The 16,636-nt window shown below is 32.5% G+C and overlaps 3 protein-coding genes across 3 annotated transcripts; all 3 read right to left on the bottom strand.

Annotated features, from left to right (window-relative positions):
• Nucleotides 1-709: 709 nt before the first annotated feature.
• On the bottom strand, nt 710-4,799 carry LOC123890450 (NPL4-like protein 1). The gene is made up of 2 exons (XM_045940061.1): nt 3,545-4,799; nt 710-1,247 (listed from the first exon to the last, which is right to left on the bottom strand). Exons 1-2 carry the CDS (start codon nt 4,532-4,534, stop codon nt 993-995), a joined length of 1,245 nt encoding a protein of 414 aa, XP_045796017.1. The 5' UTR covers nt 4,535-4,799; the 3' UTR covers nt 710-992.
• Nucleotides 4,800-5,452: 653 nt separating this feature from the next.
• Nucleotides 5,453-8,171, bottom strand: LOC123890173 (peroxidase 3-like). Its single transcript, XM_045939721.1, has 5 exons — nt 7,905-8,171; nt 7,335-7,526; nt 7,056-7,224; nt 6,591-6,611; nt 5,453-5,999 (listed from the first exon to the last, which is right to left on the bottom strand). The coding sequence occupies exons 1-5, from the start codon at nt 8,106-8,108 to the stop codon at nt 5,617-5,619; spliced, it is 969 nt and encodes a 322-aa protein (XP_045795677.1). The 5' UTR covers nt 8,109-8,171; the 3' UTR covers nt 5,453-5,616.
• Nucleotides 8,172-12,759: 4,588 nt separating this feature from the next.
• Nucleotides 12,760-14,691, bottom strand: LOC123889983 (peroxidase 3-like). Its single transcript, XM_045939516.1, has 4 exons — nt 14,398-14,691; nt 14,002-14,193; nt 13,738-13,906; nt 12,760-13,339 (listed from the first exon to the last, which is right to left on the bottom strand). Exons 1-4 carry the CDS (start codon nt 14,605-14,607, stop codon nt 12,936-12,938), a joined length of 975 nt encoding a protein of 324 aa, XP_045795472.1. The 5' UTR covers nt 14,608-14,691; the 3' UTR covers nt 12,760-12,935.
• Nucleotides 14,692-16,636: the final 1,945 nt, after the last annotated feature.

Genomic DNA, 16,636 nt, shown 5'->3' with positions numbered 1-16,636 from the left:
AATAATAAAAACTTGACACTTTTTGTAAGATTGATGGATCTTGCGAAAATTGTGGAAATCCATTGAGATGAGGATGAGGAAAGACTACTCTCCAAAGCGGGAAATTGGGATGAAAAATATTTTAGATGGTGGGAAAGAAAGTGGTAAAGTACTCCAAGCTAAATCTTTCTCCAGTTGACATCTATACTAAGGGCAAATTTGAATTTGACTTATTTTTGAGTTTATGCAAATAAATAAAATTTTATGTTAATTCATAGATTTTCACCGACAAAAATTGGATCTTTATAAGCTGATTTCTCAGAAACTATCTTAAAAAAATTATATATAAAAACTTATATATTTGTATAAACTATTTTGCATAAGCTAAAATATAAATCAATCAAAACGGAGCCTAAATACTAGTGAAGGAGATATAAACTCACGTTAACAACTAATTATTACAGATTTTGGCTGTTTTTTTTTATAAAAAAAAAATTGTGAGAAGGCAGGGTAGAAAATAAGGTTTGCTCTCGAAACTATTTTGTTATAATTAATTTGTATTTCTTGTAAAAACTACTCTCCAATTTTTATTATAAAAAAAGATTAATGTTTGATGTATGATGAGGTGCTCTTTTACTTAAATACAGATCAATTTAGTCCAAACAAACTGAGTAAATATAATTCTTGAACAACAGCTTAATGCATGCTTGAGAACAACATTGAACATAAATGTTTTAATAGTCTAAATACCATTATTTGTAGTATCATTGCACATAAAATAGTGAATCATCATAAGTGCTATCTCCAATAAATTTAAACACTAACATAAGTGGATCACAATATCAGCTCATTTCTGCAGCAATGCCACGAGAAGTAATGTATAAGTAATCGACATATAAACATTGTGTGTGCAATAGGAATACATGCACTACATTACTGCCAAGGACCCGGACATATAGAGCATGATTCATTTGTTATGGTCCTGCATGAGCCCCGAGCACCTGCACACAGCATCAAGCAGCGCTAGCCATGGACTCAATAAGGATCTGGTAACCTTCTGGTACGGCACTTTGTGTCTGCACACATTCTGTCAATGCAGGAACATCAGCAGACACGTCCAACACCCTCGATAATACAAGGAGGAGATGAAAATCTGAAATTCGCTTCACAAATGGAAGATTTTTAGTCCGTTCAAGATGATTCTTCAGCGCCTGCGCGGTCACTTGAGTATTCCGGTTCTCAACGGGAAATGCTGATGAAAGAGGTCCCTGCAATTCAGTAACACACTCATAAGTGTCACAACACTTTATAATTTACTATTTACAAAGACTAACAGATCGAATAGCTCAGGCATGACACGGCAAGCAGAAGATGCTTCAAATAATACCCTATATCATATTTTAGTATTGACCAGTCACAAAAAAAAAAGTTAGATCATAATGCTCTAGACATTTATTTATACAACTCTTTTGACAATTGTTACTTGTTAAAAAAAAGAAAAGAGCGACTTCCAGCCTAAACTCAGACTCCGACAACACTAAGTAGGACAATTATTTTCACACACAAAACCTTGAGTGAGAAATTAGATAATGGAGCTGCATAGAATAAATAAAACTACAGTATTGCACTCATTTCATACGACAAACATTCACTAAAAAGCTTCTAAATTAACCGTAGCTTCTGTGTAGGATAGGATGAATACAATTCTAATTATTTTATCCCTTCATGAGAAGTATCAATTCCCAAGTTTGTGATAAAAATTCACCTGTTAGCTAATCATACCCAAGTTTCCAGAAAAGTTGGTGATAAACAGTTTCAACACAGAAAAGTTTTCTAATCATTCAGTCATGCTCAGACATTGTTTTACTCGTTGCAGTCAAACCTATAGAGTAATTTCAACACAGAAATTTGGAAGATGTATAGAGAATGGTGTGAAAAGGACGGGATGGAATGAAAAAGATTGTCCTTCCCGTGTTTAGATGATTTATGAGGGGAAAAGGAGGAAGCTATGAAGCTCCAAGCATATAAAGTAAAATACTAGTAAACAAGTTCAAAATAAAACAAAAGCTATTCACTCAATTTGGAATGGAACAAAAACATGTGGAATTTAAGCATGAATCATGGTTTTAAATTCTACTTGAGAAAATCGAGGTTCTTGAGGTCTCCACAGCTGAATGCCTGAATCACATGTTGCAAAAGTACGGGTATGGTGCTCGGTACCAGCTACAACATTTTTTTAAAAACTAAGGTATAGGTAGATGTAGATCAATAAAATTTGGGTTATGACATTATATAATCCCTGATACCTGGGTTCAAATTCCGATACTTTTGCAGTTTTATTACATTTAAATTTATTATGAAGTGGGTCAAGCCCATAATTAACCTAAGTGCCCAAACCTACTCCTAGTCTTCAATAGCTTTTTTTGCGTAGACAATTCTCAAGCCGCAGGTCGAACGAGTACTTATTTCCATATTAAGTATCTCTGGGCCAAGCCCATTATTAACTAACCTAAGTATTTAGTATATTATTTTGCCTATTTAAAAAATTTACAAGCCAAGCCATGGATACAGTCGGCGATCACTTATTCCCATATTAAGTATTTGTGGGCCAGGCCCATTATTAACTAACCCTAAGTATATTTAGTCTCTTATTTTGCCTACAAGTTTCTCACTCATCTTCAAGTTTAAAAATGGAGTAGTCTTTAAGAAAGAATTATCATAGTTTTAATTTTTTAAAGATAATTGATGTATTCACAACCATCACACGACCACAAGAATTTCCCTGCAATTCTCTACATCAGCAGTCAGATCTGTAATTTAAAACCTCAGATAAATGGTTCCCCTCGTATTTTCTAACTCACCTTATATGTTTAAAGTTAAACCCACAAATATTGAGAATTATTCCCTAACCATTCACTCGTTATTAAGACAAATTATTCTTTTAAAGGCGATCGAACCCAAAAACAATAGTCAAGTTCCAGTGGTGTTATGGATTTTGGGTCAGTTATTTGAACTTATCTACTAACATAAGCATTTGTGACACTGGGCCCATTTGGATTCGGCTTATTTTTGAGCTTATGAAAATAGCTTATGCAAATAAATAAACTTCTATGTTAATTTTGAAGTTTTCACTAACAAAAATTGTATCTTTATAAGCTGTTTTCTCATAAACTACCTTGCAAAGCTGATAATAATACATAAAAGCTTACTTATTTGCATAAGCTCAAAAATAAGTTAATCCAAACGGGCCCACTATCTGGAAGAGCTTATGAAAACAACTTATGACATGTCTATAAGTTGTTTTCAGCTTACTTTCATAAAATCTCCGCCTCTCTAGAATAGCATATGAAAATAGTTTATATCCTATAGAAATAGCTTATATATAAACACTTATTATGCTTTACTTACTTAATTAAGTTGTTTACCCAAACAAGACATTTGTGTACCTCAGCAGCAGAATAGAAGCAAGTATCATAACTCAACTAACATGGTAAAAGAGTATCACAATCACAAGATTCACAACAACACTAACATTGGCATGAAGTAAGAGAAAGATGAAAAATACCTGATGATCAGAGATTTTGACAACAACCAAGAAGAAATCATTATCAACCTCTTTAGTATCCTTAACGCCAACAACAACATCCTTTTTCATAATAGACAACTTAGGATCATGATCTTCCTTAATCTCAGTATCAAACCAACCTTCCTTAAACAACCTAATACACACATCACTCATCTGAAAAGCTTCAAAATGAACATCAGCACCACCCATTTCCTCACTCACCTCAAGCTTCACAACCGCGGTAACCCATTCCTTCAATCCACTCTCAGCATGATACTCAGCAGCCTGAAGCACTTCCCTATAAGATAAAGTATAATCCTTTTTATCCTGACTCACAGTCTGAGTAAAAATAAACCCAACCCTTCTCATTCCTAACCCAACCGCAATCGCTTCCACATATTTCTCTTCCTCCGGATCCCTAAAAAACACGAGATTCTCCTCCGAACCTTGTTGTGGCGGTTCGTATATAAAATCAACCTCAACCTTACCAACCTCAGAAACAGTCCCATACATAAACCCACCTCTTTTAACAGCAAAAGCAAGGGTTTCATTAACATAATGTTGAAACGCATTGGCGCAATCGCGATCGAATGAAACCAATTCACAATGCGGATTCTCTTGTCTAGAAACACGCATCTGTTTAGCGATAAGATCATCCATAGTCATCTTTCGACCGAATGAACCGGCAGGACTAAAAGCGGTTGGACCGGGAACGTTACGTTCACCTTCGTAAGCTAGAAAGAGAATTGAACCGTGAGAAAGGTTTAACGCTGTTAAAGGAGTGTTAGGGTTTGACATATCGGTGAATCGAAGAAGATCTTGTTGTGATTTAGCTAGTAAAAGGTTTTGGTTAATTGATAGGGTTTGGTTATGTGTTGGAATACGTAATTGTTTTTCGATGATTGATTTCAGTTCTGAAACTGTTGTTGTGTTTGGGTTATCGATTTTTACTCGTTCTAGACCATCGCGGCTTCGGATTCTTAGCATCATGTTTTTTTTTTTTTTTTTTTGTTTGTGTTTTTGTTTGTGTTTGGATTTTTGGTGTTTTTATGTGAAGAGGGAATTAGAATAGAAGAGTTGAGAAGAATGGAATGAGATTTTTGCTTGGTGCTGTGGAAAAGATGAAGGAAAGTAAAGAACTTTGTTACTTTGAGCGTTAATGGAGGAAAAGAAAGTTACGATTCTGATACTGTGTAGAGTTTAATTTTGCAGCACCGATTGATGAATGAATGATGATCTTATAGTATCTCAAGATATGGGCCTAGATAGCCTAGTTGGGCCTTAATATAAAAATAAGTAAATATCTTATAAAAAACAAACTAAATATATTAATGTATGTATTTTTTTTACTAAATTATATTTCACAAAATTATTCAATTGGACTTTAACTTGGTGTAGTGTTTTTTTTTTTTTTTATAATGTTTGAATGAGTTTCAAATCTATGATTTTTTTTTTCTTTATGCTCTCAATTACCGATACATGTTATGTCTTTAAAAATTCAGATTTAAAGCTTTTGAAAACTCATGTGTAAATATAGATGAAAAATTAAAATAACAAATAAATAATGCGGAGAAAGGTTAAGGATTATAGTTTCCTCCATCTCAGTTATCCTATCTTTGTCAATACCAAAATATCATATGATTTAGTCCAAATTTATTTACTGATATTTCCCTCAAGCTAAACACACCACCATACATGTGGTATGCAGAACCATGTTCAAATACTGTTACATTCACTTATTTGCTCTAAAATGTTTTAAAAATAAAATAAAATTTATAGCTACTTAAACTAGTTAAATAAAAAAATTAAAAAAATTTAGTGGCTTCAACACGAGACTTAAAGCTTATGAATAGTACTCACACTTTTTTTTTAAGCAGAATAGTACACACATTTTAGGTAACAATGGCATCATAAAATAAGACCATGATTTATTACTTTAATTTTGAATACAGAAAAATCTCACAAAGCAGATTTGCGACTTATTGATGGCATATTGGCAAACTTGACAAACCACATCAATTGGTGACAAAAGAACTTATAACTAAATTACAACAACAAAACTGAAAAATTAATTAATTAACAACAGAGCACGTCCTCCTAATTTCCCCATTTGAACCTGACAGAACCTCAATAGCTCCCATCCTCTGCATTGACTGTGCAAATTCAGTGAAGAATTTGTTTTGTGAAACCAATTCATTAACAATGTTTCTTGATTGCTTAGTTGTTAGAAGAGTAGCATCTGATGTGAAGAGACCTTTATTCTGTAGAAGGATAGGATAATAATGTCCATCAAATTTTGTTGAACTATTTGGATCCATTTCTACTGTTGTGGTTCTGTCACTTAGGCCTTGACATTTGGTCTTCAAGAAATTAGCATAAGTGGGATTCAAAGATGGATCTTGATCACCTTTTCCAGTGAAATTGAAAAGTCTTCTGCTAAACAAATTGCAATGTCCTACTGTTGGAATTAACTTAATAATTTAATCATATACATGCTCTTAATAACAAAGATTAAATCTATAATCTTACTTTAGTGCGGAAGCCAAATAAACACAAGCATGTATATAAAACAGGATCTACGACATGTTGATTTATCAAAGATCATAGTAATAGGAATACCTGGATGACGAATCCATTAGATGAACTAATCGTTGTAATCCTGAAACACAAAGAGAGAGACGGACGACGAGCATCCGTTGGCTTGTGGTTCTTCCTCAACCAGGACTCCTTATGCCTTTAGGACTCTTCTGATGGGGAGAAGAGTCAATATGCAGTGTGTCCGGTATATTGGGGACCATAGCCTATATATAGTGTGATGGCCAATTAGGGTTCCCATTATTCCGAAATGGGCCATCCTGACATCCACTCATATTGAGCCCATATCCAATTAATTAATTAATTAATTCTCAATAGAAATCTAATTAACCTTATAACTTTATTTGATCACTTAATCAATTAAGGCTCCTAATTGATAAATAGCTAATATAATTATATAAAGATATTTGCCCACATAATATTATTGGAATATTATAAAATATTCCAACACCTACTCCAATAGTGTGTGCTCCTGGTTAAATCAATAAACACTTTAAAATGTGTTCATATTATGGTGTCTGACACATCGATGTCAGACACCAAAACAACGTCAAAGACTTTTTTTTTTTTGTTTTTTTGTTTCATAGACGAAATGACAAAGTCATTGAAAACTCTCACACACAAAGTGGAGCGAACGGGGTTCGAACCCCGGTCTGATGTCCGACACTAGCAATTTCGACATTTCTGCCAGTTGAGCTAGAATTTGTGGACAAGACTCAATAAGTTGTATTTTTCTTAAATTTGTATTTCAGTATCTACCTGGCAATATTGTGTCTGACGTCTATGTCGGTGCTTCAAATGTTTTAAGTAAAATAATAAAGTGGCGTCGTATTGAGGTCTAATTGGATAACTTCATAAAAAAGTTACACTGTTTGGTACATAATCTATTTAGTAGGAAAGAATGAATTAAATGTACCTGATAAAACAACCAAATCATGAAGAGTAAGGTTTTTACTAGCAAATATTTGCTTGAGTTGGGTGATGTTTTGAAAAGGTGATGGGATATTGATGAGTGCTTCACTGCTTTTGGACACAGTACCATCTCTTCTACCAGTAAGCACTTCCCACTTTGGTTCATTATTAAACTGTAACAAATTAAATATGAATTAAATGAATATATATTCATCATCAATCTACATATGAATAAACTAAAATCATGATTAACACATATATTATTGTTAGGTTGCTTAATTACTTGAACAGAAACAGCATCTCTAGCAGCCAATGCAAGTATATCAGCACATGAAACAGTTCCAGGACATTTTGCTTCCACAACATCTTTTATGTTCTTGATCACATCAAAGCCTGCTAAGGATAAATTAGGAATTGCATCCTTCTCTGCGGTGTTACTTGCGGTAGACTCCAACAAAACAGAACCATCACACCCCTGAAAACATCAATTGTATTCAAATGAATCATAAAAAAATAAAATAAAATAATACGCATATTAAAAAGGATAGTTGATCGAATTTAATCTACACATATTTTTCCACCTTAAAGGTGAAATTTCTAACCACTAGGCTACCTGACAAAAAAATAAAAAATTGGGTCATTGGAACCTCAGGTGTAAGAATTTGACTTTATAAATTCGAGGAACGTAGTTTAAATCTCTCACATGTAACAACCGTAAAATGATCCTATTAGTGTCATTACACATTATTATTAATAATAGTTTTTCGTTCCACAAATTTGAAATATAAATGTTTATTTAAATTATGAGTATAGAACACATGATTAAAAATGTTAAAGATGAATGAATGTTTACCCTAACAAAACAATCATGAAAATGCAATCTTAGCAACTTGGCTGGGAGCTCAGGTCTTGAAGAGACATGTTGTTGGGTTATGTTCTTAACAATCTGCTCAGCTTGAGGACATGAAGTTCTATAGAAATTCTTCCTTAAGCTACCTCCTTCACTAATCCCAATGAAACATAACACAACCATAGAAGCTACAAGGAAGAACCTCATCTTAATGTTTAAATCTATCCTTAATTTGTGTATGTATGTTCTTAATTAGCTAGTGAGTTGAATGCTTTAACTTCAATGCAATTGATTCCTTTTATAGGCATTGCATGTCATTTTTCTAAAGAAAATACAGATAAGCATTATATTATTTAATTTGTAACATTTCCCATTATACCATATTATTCAAACTAATTAAAATAATTAAGGTCCGTCTCCGTGAGCTTAGCTCAGTTGGTAGGGACATCGCGCTATATGTGCAGGAGTCCGGGTTCGAACCCGGGACACTCCACTTATATTCACCTTTAAGGTGGATTTTCTAGCCACTAGGCTACTTGACAAAAAAAAATAATTAAGGTCCTTTGTACCAAAAATAATAAAATAATAAATAAGGTCCATAACTAATTAAAATATTTATTTGTAACTTCAATCATGGTTGTCTTGTACATGTATTGCATTATTAAGATAATCACCTACCAAATACATTGGAAACATATATAGGATATATATCTATAATTTAGAAATAGATCTATATGATTAAATTTGAAAAACTCTAATTTTGTATATATATTAGCACTCTAACAAAGTCAGCTAGTTTGAAAGTGTAGAATACATAGTTCAATTCTGGTGTTGTTAATTAGAAAAATGCCAACCCTTTGCACTTATGATCTTAATTGTCATATGCTTAGTTCATAATAGGTCAACTCTCTTTTTAAGCTTTTATGTTTTGGTAACTAGTTTGATTGAATATTATGCATCAACTACTTATTGAGGTGGTGTATTTTAGTACTAGTTAATTAACATATGCATGCATGTTTCTTAAAATTTTGAATGAGTATTAGTGAGAAATGGAAACATAGAATCTTAAACTATTAGTCACTACTCGGCCATATTGGAGATTAGCTGCCCTGATACACATTACATAGACACATTTTAAGACAAGTTAAGTCATTATATATGCAGCATTTGATAGAATAGAATATTATGTCATTAAGAATAATTATATTTGTATTTGATCTGTGTGTTTAAGAAGAATATGATCTGTGTGTTTATTCATTTGATCAATAGTTTATATATACAATAATAATAGGTTAGTCAAACCTATGAATAAAGACAATCATAATTAAAAATAATTACAAATAAATACAAATATAATTATTCTTAATGACATAATATTCTATTCTATCAGCATTTATTTGGTGAAAAATAACAGAATTGGATCCTCTCCGATCACTTGATGATCAAGCACAAATTTCAGCCATTGATTTAAATTTACTGCAGCAATCAATAATGTGGACCAATAGATGGACGGCTCAGATCAGTGCAAAACAAGAAACATGAGAGGAATGACAGTAGAATGAGAATCCAGATCCAAAAAATAACATAAATTCTAAGTTTGCCGACAAGAGATAAGTACTCTTATAGTTGATAGGACACGAGTTAAGTTATTGAATTTAAAGTGCTTGTTAAATTAGCTGTTGAATTAGGTAATATTGTGATAAATCTAAAATGACATCAAAATATATACTTTTAATTAAAATAATGAAAGTAAAAATAAGAGAAAATATACATTAAGTTATCAACTCAAACGCTATTTTAATTAACGAATCAAAAACCGTTATAAGTTCGTGAAAAAATAAATAAATTCATGAGAGGACAATTTTTGGATCATTCACATCGGACTTAACCATACACATGAGTAATGAGGGGGCAACAGAGGAATTATCCACATTGAGCTTAAAAGAGTCACCAATCACCATACAAATGAGTTGAACACTACATTATTTACCCAAAATCTTATGCATTAGATTTATCACTACTCACTTGTAAAATATTCAACATCCATTTTTTCAAACAACGTAAGATTTAATTGATGATTTAATTGATTTCACATTTTTTATTTTGTATCAACCATTCAATTCCTAAAAAAAATGAAGTTTGATAATCTAGGATTAGGCCATAAGGTAACAAAAACCTGGCCAAGAAAGTACCAATTTTGTAGTTGCACAAATAATAATTAATTGTGGTTGGTATCGTGATTAAAGGTGTATGACTAAAGTATTGCAAGCCAAGATGAGGATTTAGAAATTTTGATTTTAATAATGCGGTCAATTGTATGAGTGTCAACGGCATCACAACATTCCAATTTTGTTTGAGAAAACATTACTAAGTTTGTCGTCTATAAGCCACTCTCATCCACATGGTTTGCTCAACACTCCATCCAAATGTTTTATCTACACGTAGACTAATCATATCTAATTCTAAGGGTTGACATATATGGTTCATTCTTCCTGTTCAGAACCGGCTCCCGAAGATAAAAACAAACTCCGATACCAATTGATACGAATTGAACGTAACTTCACTTTAAAATTATGGTTGAAAAGAGATGATTAATCATTGACACAAAACTTTGAGATAATTTATATAATGAAGCAAGTGATGACAGTCAATTATATGATGTTTTTAGTAGTAATTTAGGGTAGTTTTAATATCAATTGAAGCCCAAAAGCAAACAAATACCCGGAAAAGTAAAGTTATTTGGCCCAAAAGCAAGAAAAGTGGAAAAAAACATAAAAAAAGGACAAAAACGTAATAAAATGCGCACACACGATGAGTTCCAACGCGGCACGATGAGAGGCGGTTTAAATTGAAGAAAATCTGCAACAAATCTTTACATCGTACCACGATGAAATATCATCGTAGCACGATGAAGGCGGTTGAAAAAAAACAGAAAATCTGAAGAAAATCTTCCATCGTACCACGATATGATCCATCGTGGCCACGATGAGGAAAAATTGCATGCCATCGTGGCTACGATGGATACGATGGGTGTGCAGAAAAAGCCCAAATCCAGCTGAAAAACTATAAATAGAGCTCTCCTCTTTCACAATTATTCATTCAGAAATCACTCAACAACAGTGATACTCAAGAGAGAGTTAGGAGAACTCTAAGGAGGAGGTAAGGAGGCAAAGGAATTTCAAGGTCAATAAGGTTCTTTTCTTTTATTGTCTTTGTAATTTATTTTTCATAGGTTAGGTCGAGTAGATGAACTCCCTTATGAATGCTTCAGACATGTAATTATGGTTCGATAAAGTTTATGCTCAATTGTTATTAAGTTATTTTCTATATTTGTCTTTGCTTTAATTATTTATTTTTAATATTGATCACATTAAGTGAATGAACCTAGAGGAAATTAGTTGATCCCGCGACAACAGAATTAATAGGCCAGACCAAAAAGACATTTCATCCTACCAATATGAGACCATTAAATTCAGTATCTGACGGTACAGGGCATGATTAAGAATCGCACGTAGTTAAATTCTGCAATGATATTAGGAAACCGAGCGGATGTAGAGAACTTGTTAAATTCTGATCTTCTAAAGGTTAGGACGCACTTAGGCATGGCAACAGAACCCGTACCCGCGGGTACCCGCCCGAACCCACCCCGAGTTTGACGGGGAAAAACCGATTTGACTGGGTTTGGGTTCGGGTTTGGGTTTTCCCCGATTTCAAAACATGGGGATGGGGCGGGTAACGGAGATATTGGTACCCACCCCGAACCCGTCCCCGAACCCGCCCGTTTATATAAAATTACTATATTTTGGAATATTGGTTTGTACCGGTACTATTTTATGATTTTGATAATTTTGGTTTGATATTTTGGAATATCATTTCATTTGTATGTTTAATGCATTGAAATGTTGGTTTGTACTTTATTATTTGAAATTTTTTGTATTGTATGTATGTCAGCGTTTAGGAAAATTTAGCGTTTAGAAAAATTTTGGGTTCGGGTAAGGTTCAGCAGGGCAGGGCAAGGTTCGGGGATACCCGAACCCATTTGGGTATATCCGAACCCATTTGGGTATACCCGAACCCATTTGGGACGGGGATTGGGTTCAATTTTTCATCCCCGTCGGGTAATGGGCAGGGAACGGGTATTTATCAATGATTCGGGTATGGGGAACGGGGAAGGTAAAAACCGTACCCGCGGGTACCCATTGCCATGCCTAGACGCACTCTTTAGAGGCATAACCCGTTAAAGGTAATGATACGAAATAACGAAGGCTATAAAAATATTAATTATTCCAGTTTGTAATGCACACTTTTTCATAAAAATTTAATATTTTAGGCTATTATACAATGTATTTCAATGAGACATAGTCACATTGAAAAATTATGGGCATTTTATTCAACAATCAATGAGAATTATTTACAGGAGTAAATTTATAAGTCATATCCATAAACTAATTTGTACGCCACTTAATCCTCCAAAAATCTCCCCTCCAAAATTTCTCTTTCAAACAAACTCTTATAAACTTAATCCAATACACTCTACCTGATGAACATTTTGGTTCTCGAATATGCAAGAAAATGTTACTCAACTATCTTTAGAGTGTGTTTGAATGTGATATAATTAAAAAATTTAAAGAATTTAAAATGAACATTTCTTACTTACTATTACTTTAATTACTTTAATGGGTGGGATTCTGGCCAAAATAAAATAATCTAAATAATAAAATTTAAATAGAAGAATTTAATGTTTTTTTAAAATAATTACATTAATATATTCATAGAGAACACAAAGTAATATTGAAGTGCACACACATAACAATGGTGCTAACTGCTAAATGAATGAAGTAACAGTGATACCTTAGCATTATAAAAAATGACTTTTATTTATTTCATGAATTTGATTACATAAGAATCTCACAAAGCACATTGCAACTTATTGACATACAACTTCACAACTCAAAATAATTGACAACAAAAGAATAGAAAATGCAACAAAACCAAAACCAGAAAAGAGATCAATATTCTTAATTAAATTACAACTTAATTAACAACAGAACATGTCCTCCTAATTTCTCCATTTGAACCTGTGAGGACTTCAATAGCTCCCATCCTCTTCATTGACTGTGCAAACTCAGTGAAGAATTTGTTTTGTGAAACCAATTCATTAGCAATGTTTCTTGATTGCTTAGTTGTTAAAAGAGTAGCATCTGATATAAAGAGACCTTTGTTCTGTAGAAGGATAGGATAATAATCATTGTCAAATTTTGTTGAGCTATTTGGATCCATTTCTACTGTTGTGGTGGTGTCACTTTGGCTCTGACACTTGGTCTTCAAGAAATTGGCATAAGTGGGATTCAAAGATGGATCTTGATCACCTTTTCCAGTGAAGTTGAAAAGCCTGTTGCTGAATAAGTTGCAATGTCCTATTCCAATTGTGTGTGCTCCTATACATACATATATAAAAAGTTTAGATGAGTTAGGTCTCTGAGACTCATTTAAGCAGAAAGTGTTATTGTTCAGAGACAACGTTGACAAATGTACTTATATATTACTCATCAATGAGCTCTCACATCACATCAGTAACAAGATTCTGTTAAGAAGTCTCACACCGGTTGCGAAATGGCCTGAATATGTGTTTATAAAGTAGAGTCAATTCTCACTTTACAAGCCGATTTTGTAGGGTTGAGTTAGACTCAACTCTCAAGTCTAAGATGGTATCAGAGCCTCCTCCACAATCTGCTGGGCCGCCGGCTATCAGGTTTATGAGGGGCCCAAACTCTCAATTCTAAGAGATTCAAACTCGCATTCTTGTAGATTAAAAAAAAGATTGAATAAAATGTACCTGATAATACAACCAAGTCATGAAGAGTAAGCTTTTTACTGGCAAAGATTTGTCTAAGCGTGGTGAGGTTATGAAAAGGTGCTGGGAGATTGAGGAGTACTTCATTGCTATTGGATACAGTACCATCTCTTCTACCAGTAAGCACTTCCCACTTTGGTTTATTCTCAAACTGTAACAAATTAAATATGAATCAATCAATCAACATGCTACATGCATATATATAAGCTAATATGTATAAGTTAATGACTAAGGTAGCTTAATTACTTGGACAGAAACAGCATCTCTAGCAGCCAATGTGAGTATATCAGCACATGAAACAATTCCAGGGCATTTTTCCTCAACAGCTTCTTTTATGTTCTCGATCACATCAAAGCCTTCTAATGTTAAATTAGGAAATGAATCCTTCTCTGCAGTGTTACTTGCAGTAGACTCCAACAAAACAGAACCATCACACCCCTGAAAACATAAGTTGTATGCAACCATATTATATGCTTGTCACTTACTCATTCCAAAATAAATTATAAGAAAGAAAAAAAAATCAAATTACGACATGTTAAAAAAATATTGTTGATAGTCTCAGTGAGCATAGCTCAGTTGGCAGGGATATCGCACTGTATAATTAAAAATGTTACTAGTTTGTAAAGATGAATGAATGTTTACCCTAACAAAACAATCATGAAAATGCATTCTTAGCAACTTGGCTGCAAGTTCAGGCCTTGAAGAGACATGTTGTATGGTTATGTTCTTAACAATCTGCTCAGCTTTAGGACATGATTTCTTATAGAAATTCTTCCTTAGGCTTCCTCCTTCACTAATCCCAAGGATACAAAAAAGCACCATTGAAGCTACAAGGAAGAATTTCATCTTCATGTTTAAATCAAATCAATACTTAGTTTGTTTATGTGTGTTTTTCTCAATGCTCTATTGTAGTCTTAATTAGCTATTGAGTTGAATGGTTTAACTTGAATGCAATTGGTCTCTTTTATAGCCATTGAATGTCATTTTTCTAAAGAAAAAGCAGCTAAGCATTACAACATTTGATTTGAAAATAATTAATTTGTGTCATTATACCATTGTCAAACTAATTAAAATAATTACTTGCAAGTTTAATCATAGCCGGCTTGTACATATATTGTAATATTAAGATAATCACCTACCAATTACCATTAGAAATACATATATATATAATTTAAAAAACTCTTCCCCTCTTTAATTTGGTATCGGCACTATAATAAATTGAGCTATAGTTTGAAAGAGTAAAATGCATAGCTCAACACTGTTGTGGTTATAAAATGCCAGCCCTTTGTACCTATGATTTTCACTGTTATATGCTTCATTTAGTGGTCAACTATATTAAATTATTACTCCCTTATAAAAATAAAAATAAAAAACTTAAATTATAGTCCCTACTCGACCATATATACCGATACAGGTTACCGTGATTTGTCGCTATAGAAGATCTCATCCATTGTTTTAAAATTGAACCGTTCAAATTACGCATAATATAATTAAGTAAAAAAAAATATTGAGTGTCAATTAAAGATCGTATGGTTCTAATCTATTACAATGTCTTGCTATAACATGGGGAAATCCAAATCGCATAATATGGCATATGATTGTGATGATATTTTTTATTTAAAAATTTGTGAGTAGTAAAATTGAGAAAATCCATGGTTAATATTATGATTTGTTACGCATATGTATACTAACATATCAATTGTCATATTACTCATACATTAGTTTGTAACAAAAAAATTCTAAAAATTGAATACCAAAAAAAAAAAAATTCTAAAAATTGAATTGTTCACTTAAAAAGTGTTGTCCTTTACTATTTAGAAAGGTTTTTTTCTACCTTCCTATGATTTTGGTCCAGGAAACTACAACGAGTTGAATGTTTCAAATGTTAGAAGTAATTTGTATATACATTATGATTTTTTTTTTCCACTCATGGTATACATTATGTTAATATGTTAATTTGGTGGTTGTGCAAATAATTGATCCGGTTGTTATCGTGATCAAATGTCAACGAATAAAGTATTGAAAGGCAATTTAAGAATATATAAAATATAATTTAAAAAATGAGGTCAATCCTGTAAGTGTCAAAGGCATCACAACATTCCATTTTTCTTTCAGAATTACGTTACCATGTTTGTCGTCTGTCAGGCACATGGTTTGCCCAACACTTTTACTATCAAGTTTTCCTTTGGTTAGGGTTTTTAGTACTAGGCTTTTTTTATTAACTCTGTTTTTTTAGAAGAGTGTCTGCTAGCTTAGAATTCGGCCCCGAATTAAGTAAAATTTGGTCAAAATTGTTCTTACTAAAGATTAAACTTGTCATTATAAAAAAAAATAAAAAATTAAATTTGGTTCTTCCAAACGATACTTCATATAGAGTAGCTTATGTGTTAGTTAAAATTTTTAGAGATTTTTTTTTTGAAATAGAATTTTCTTTTGTCAATTTGCCATATTCATGCAATGTTCAACCATGTTCATAAATATTAATCAGATGTTAATGGAAATTTCGCTCTTTCTATTTTAATACAAAATATTGAACTTAAAATAAGAATTGTCTGTAACAAACAAAATAAATATGAATTGTCTGATTCCAATTTAACGATCATGATTGGGTTGACTATGTGAATACGGAAAGAATTTGACTGCAGACAATCTTGATCCATTTTTTTCACATTAGATCGATAATATCATTTGAGGCACACTAAATACTAAATACATGTATCATCTAGTCAGGGATTTAAAATGTGATTCACTCATTTACGTAATTTACGTACCTTGTGGAAGTCTAACTCCTTATATTATACTTAATCTTTGTTGATTCAATCACAATTTTTATTCTGTAATGATTAATCAAGTAAACAACCAATTTTTATTTTTTTATATA

The sequence above is a fragment of the Trifolium pratense genome, linkage group LG6, assembly GCF_020283565.1.
Source record: "Trifolium pratense cultivar HEN17-A07 linkage group LG6, ARS_RC_1.1, whole genome shotgun sequence".
Lineage (NCBI taxonomy): Eukaryota > Viridiplantae > Streptophyta > Magnoliopsida > Fabales > Fabaceae > Trifolium > Trifolium pratense.
This window is presented reverse-complemented; position numbering and strand designations above follow the sequence as displayed.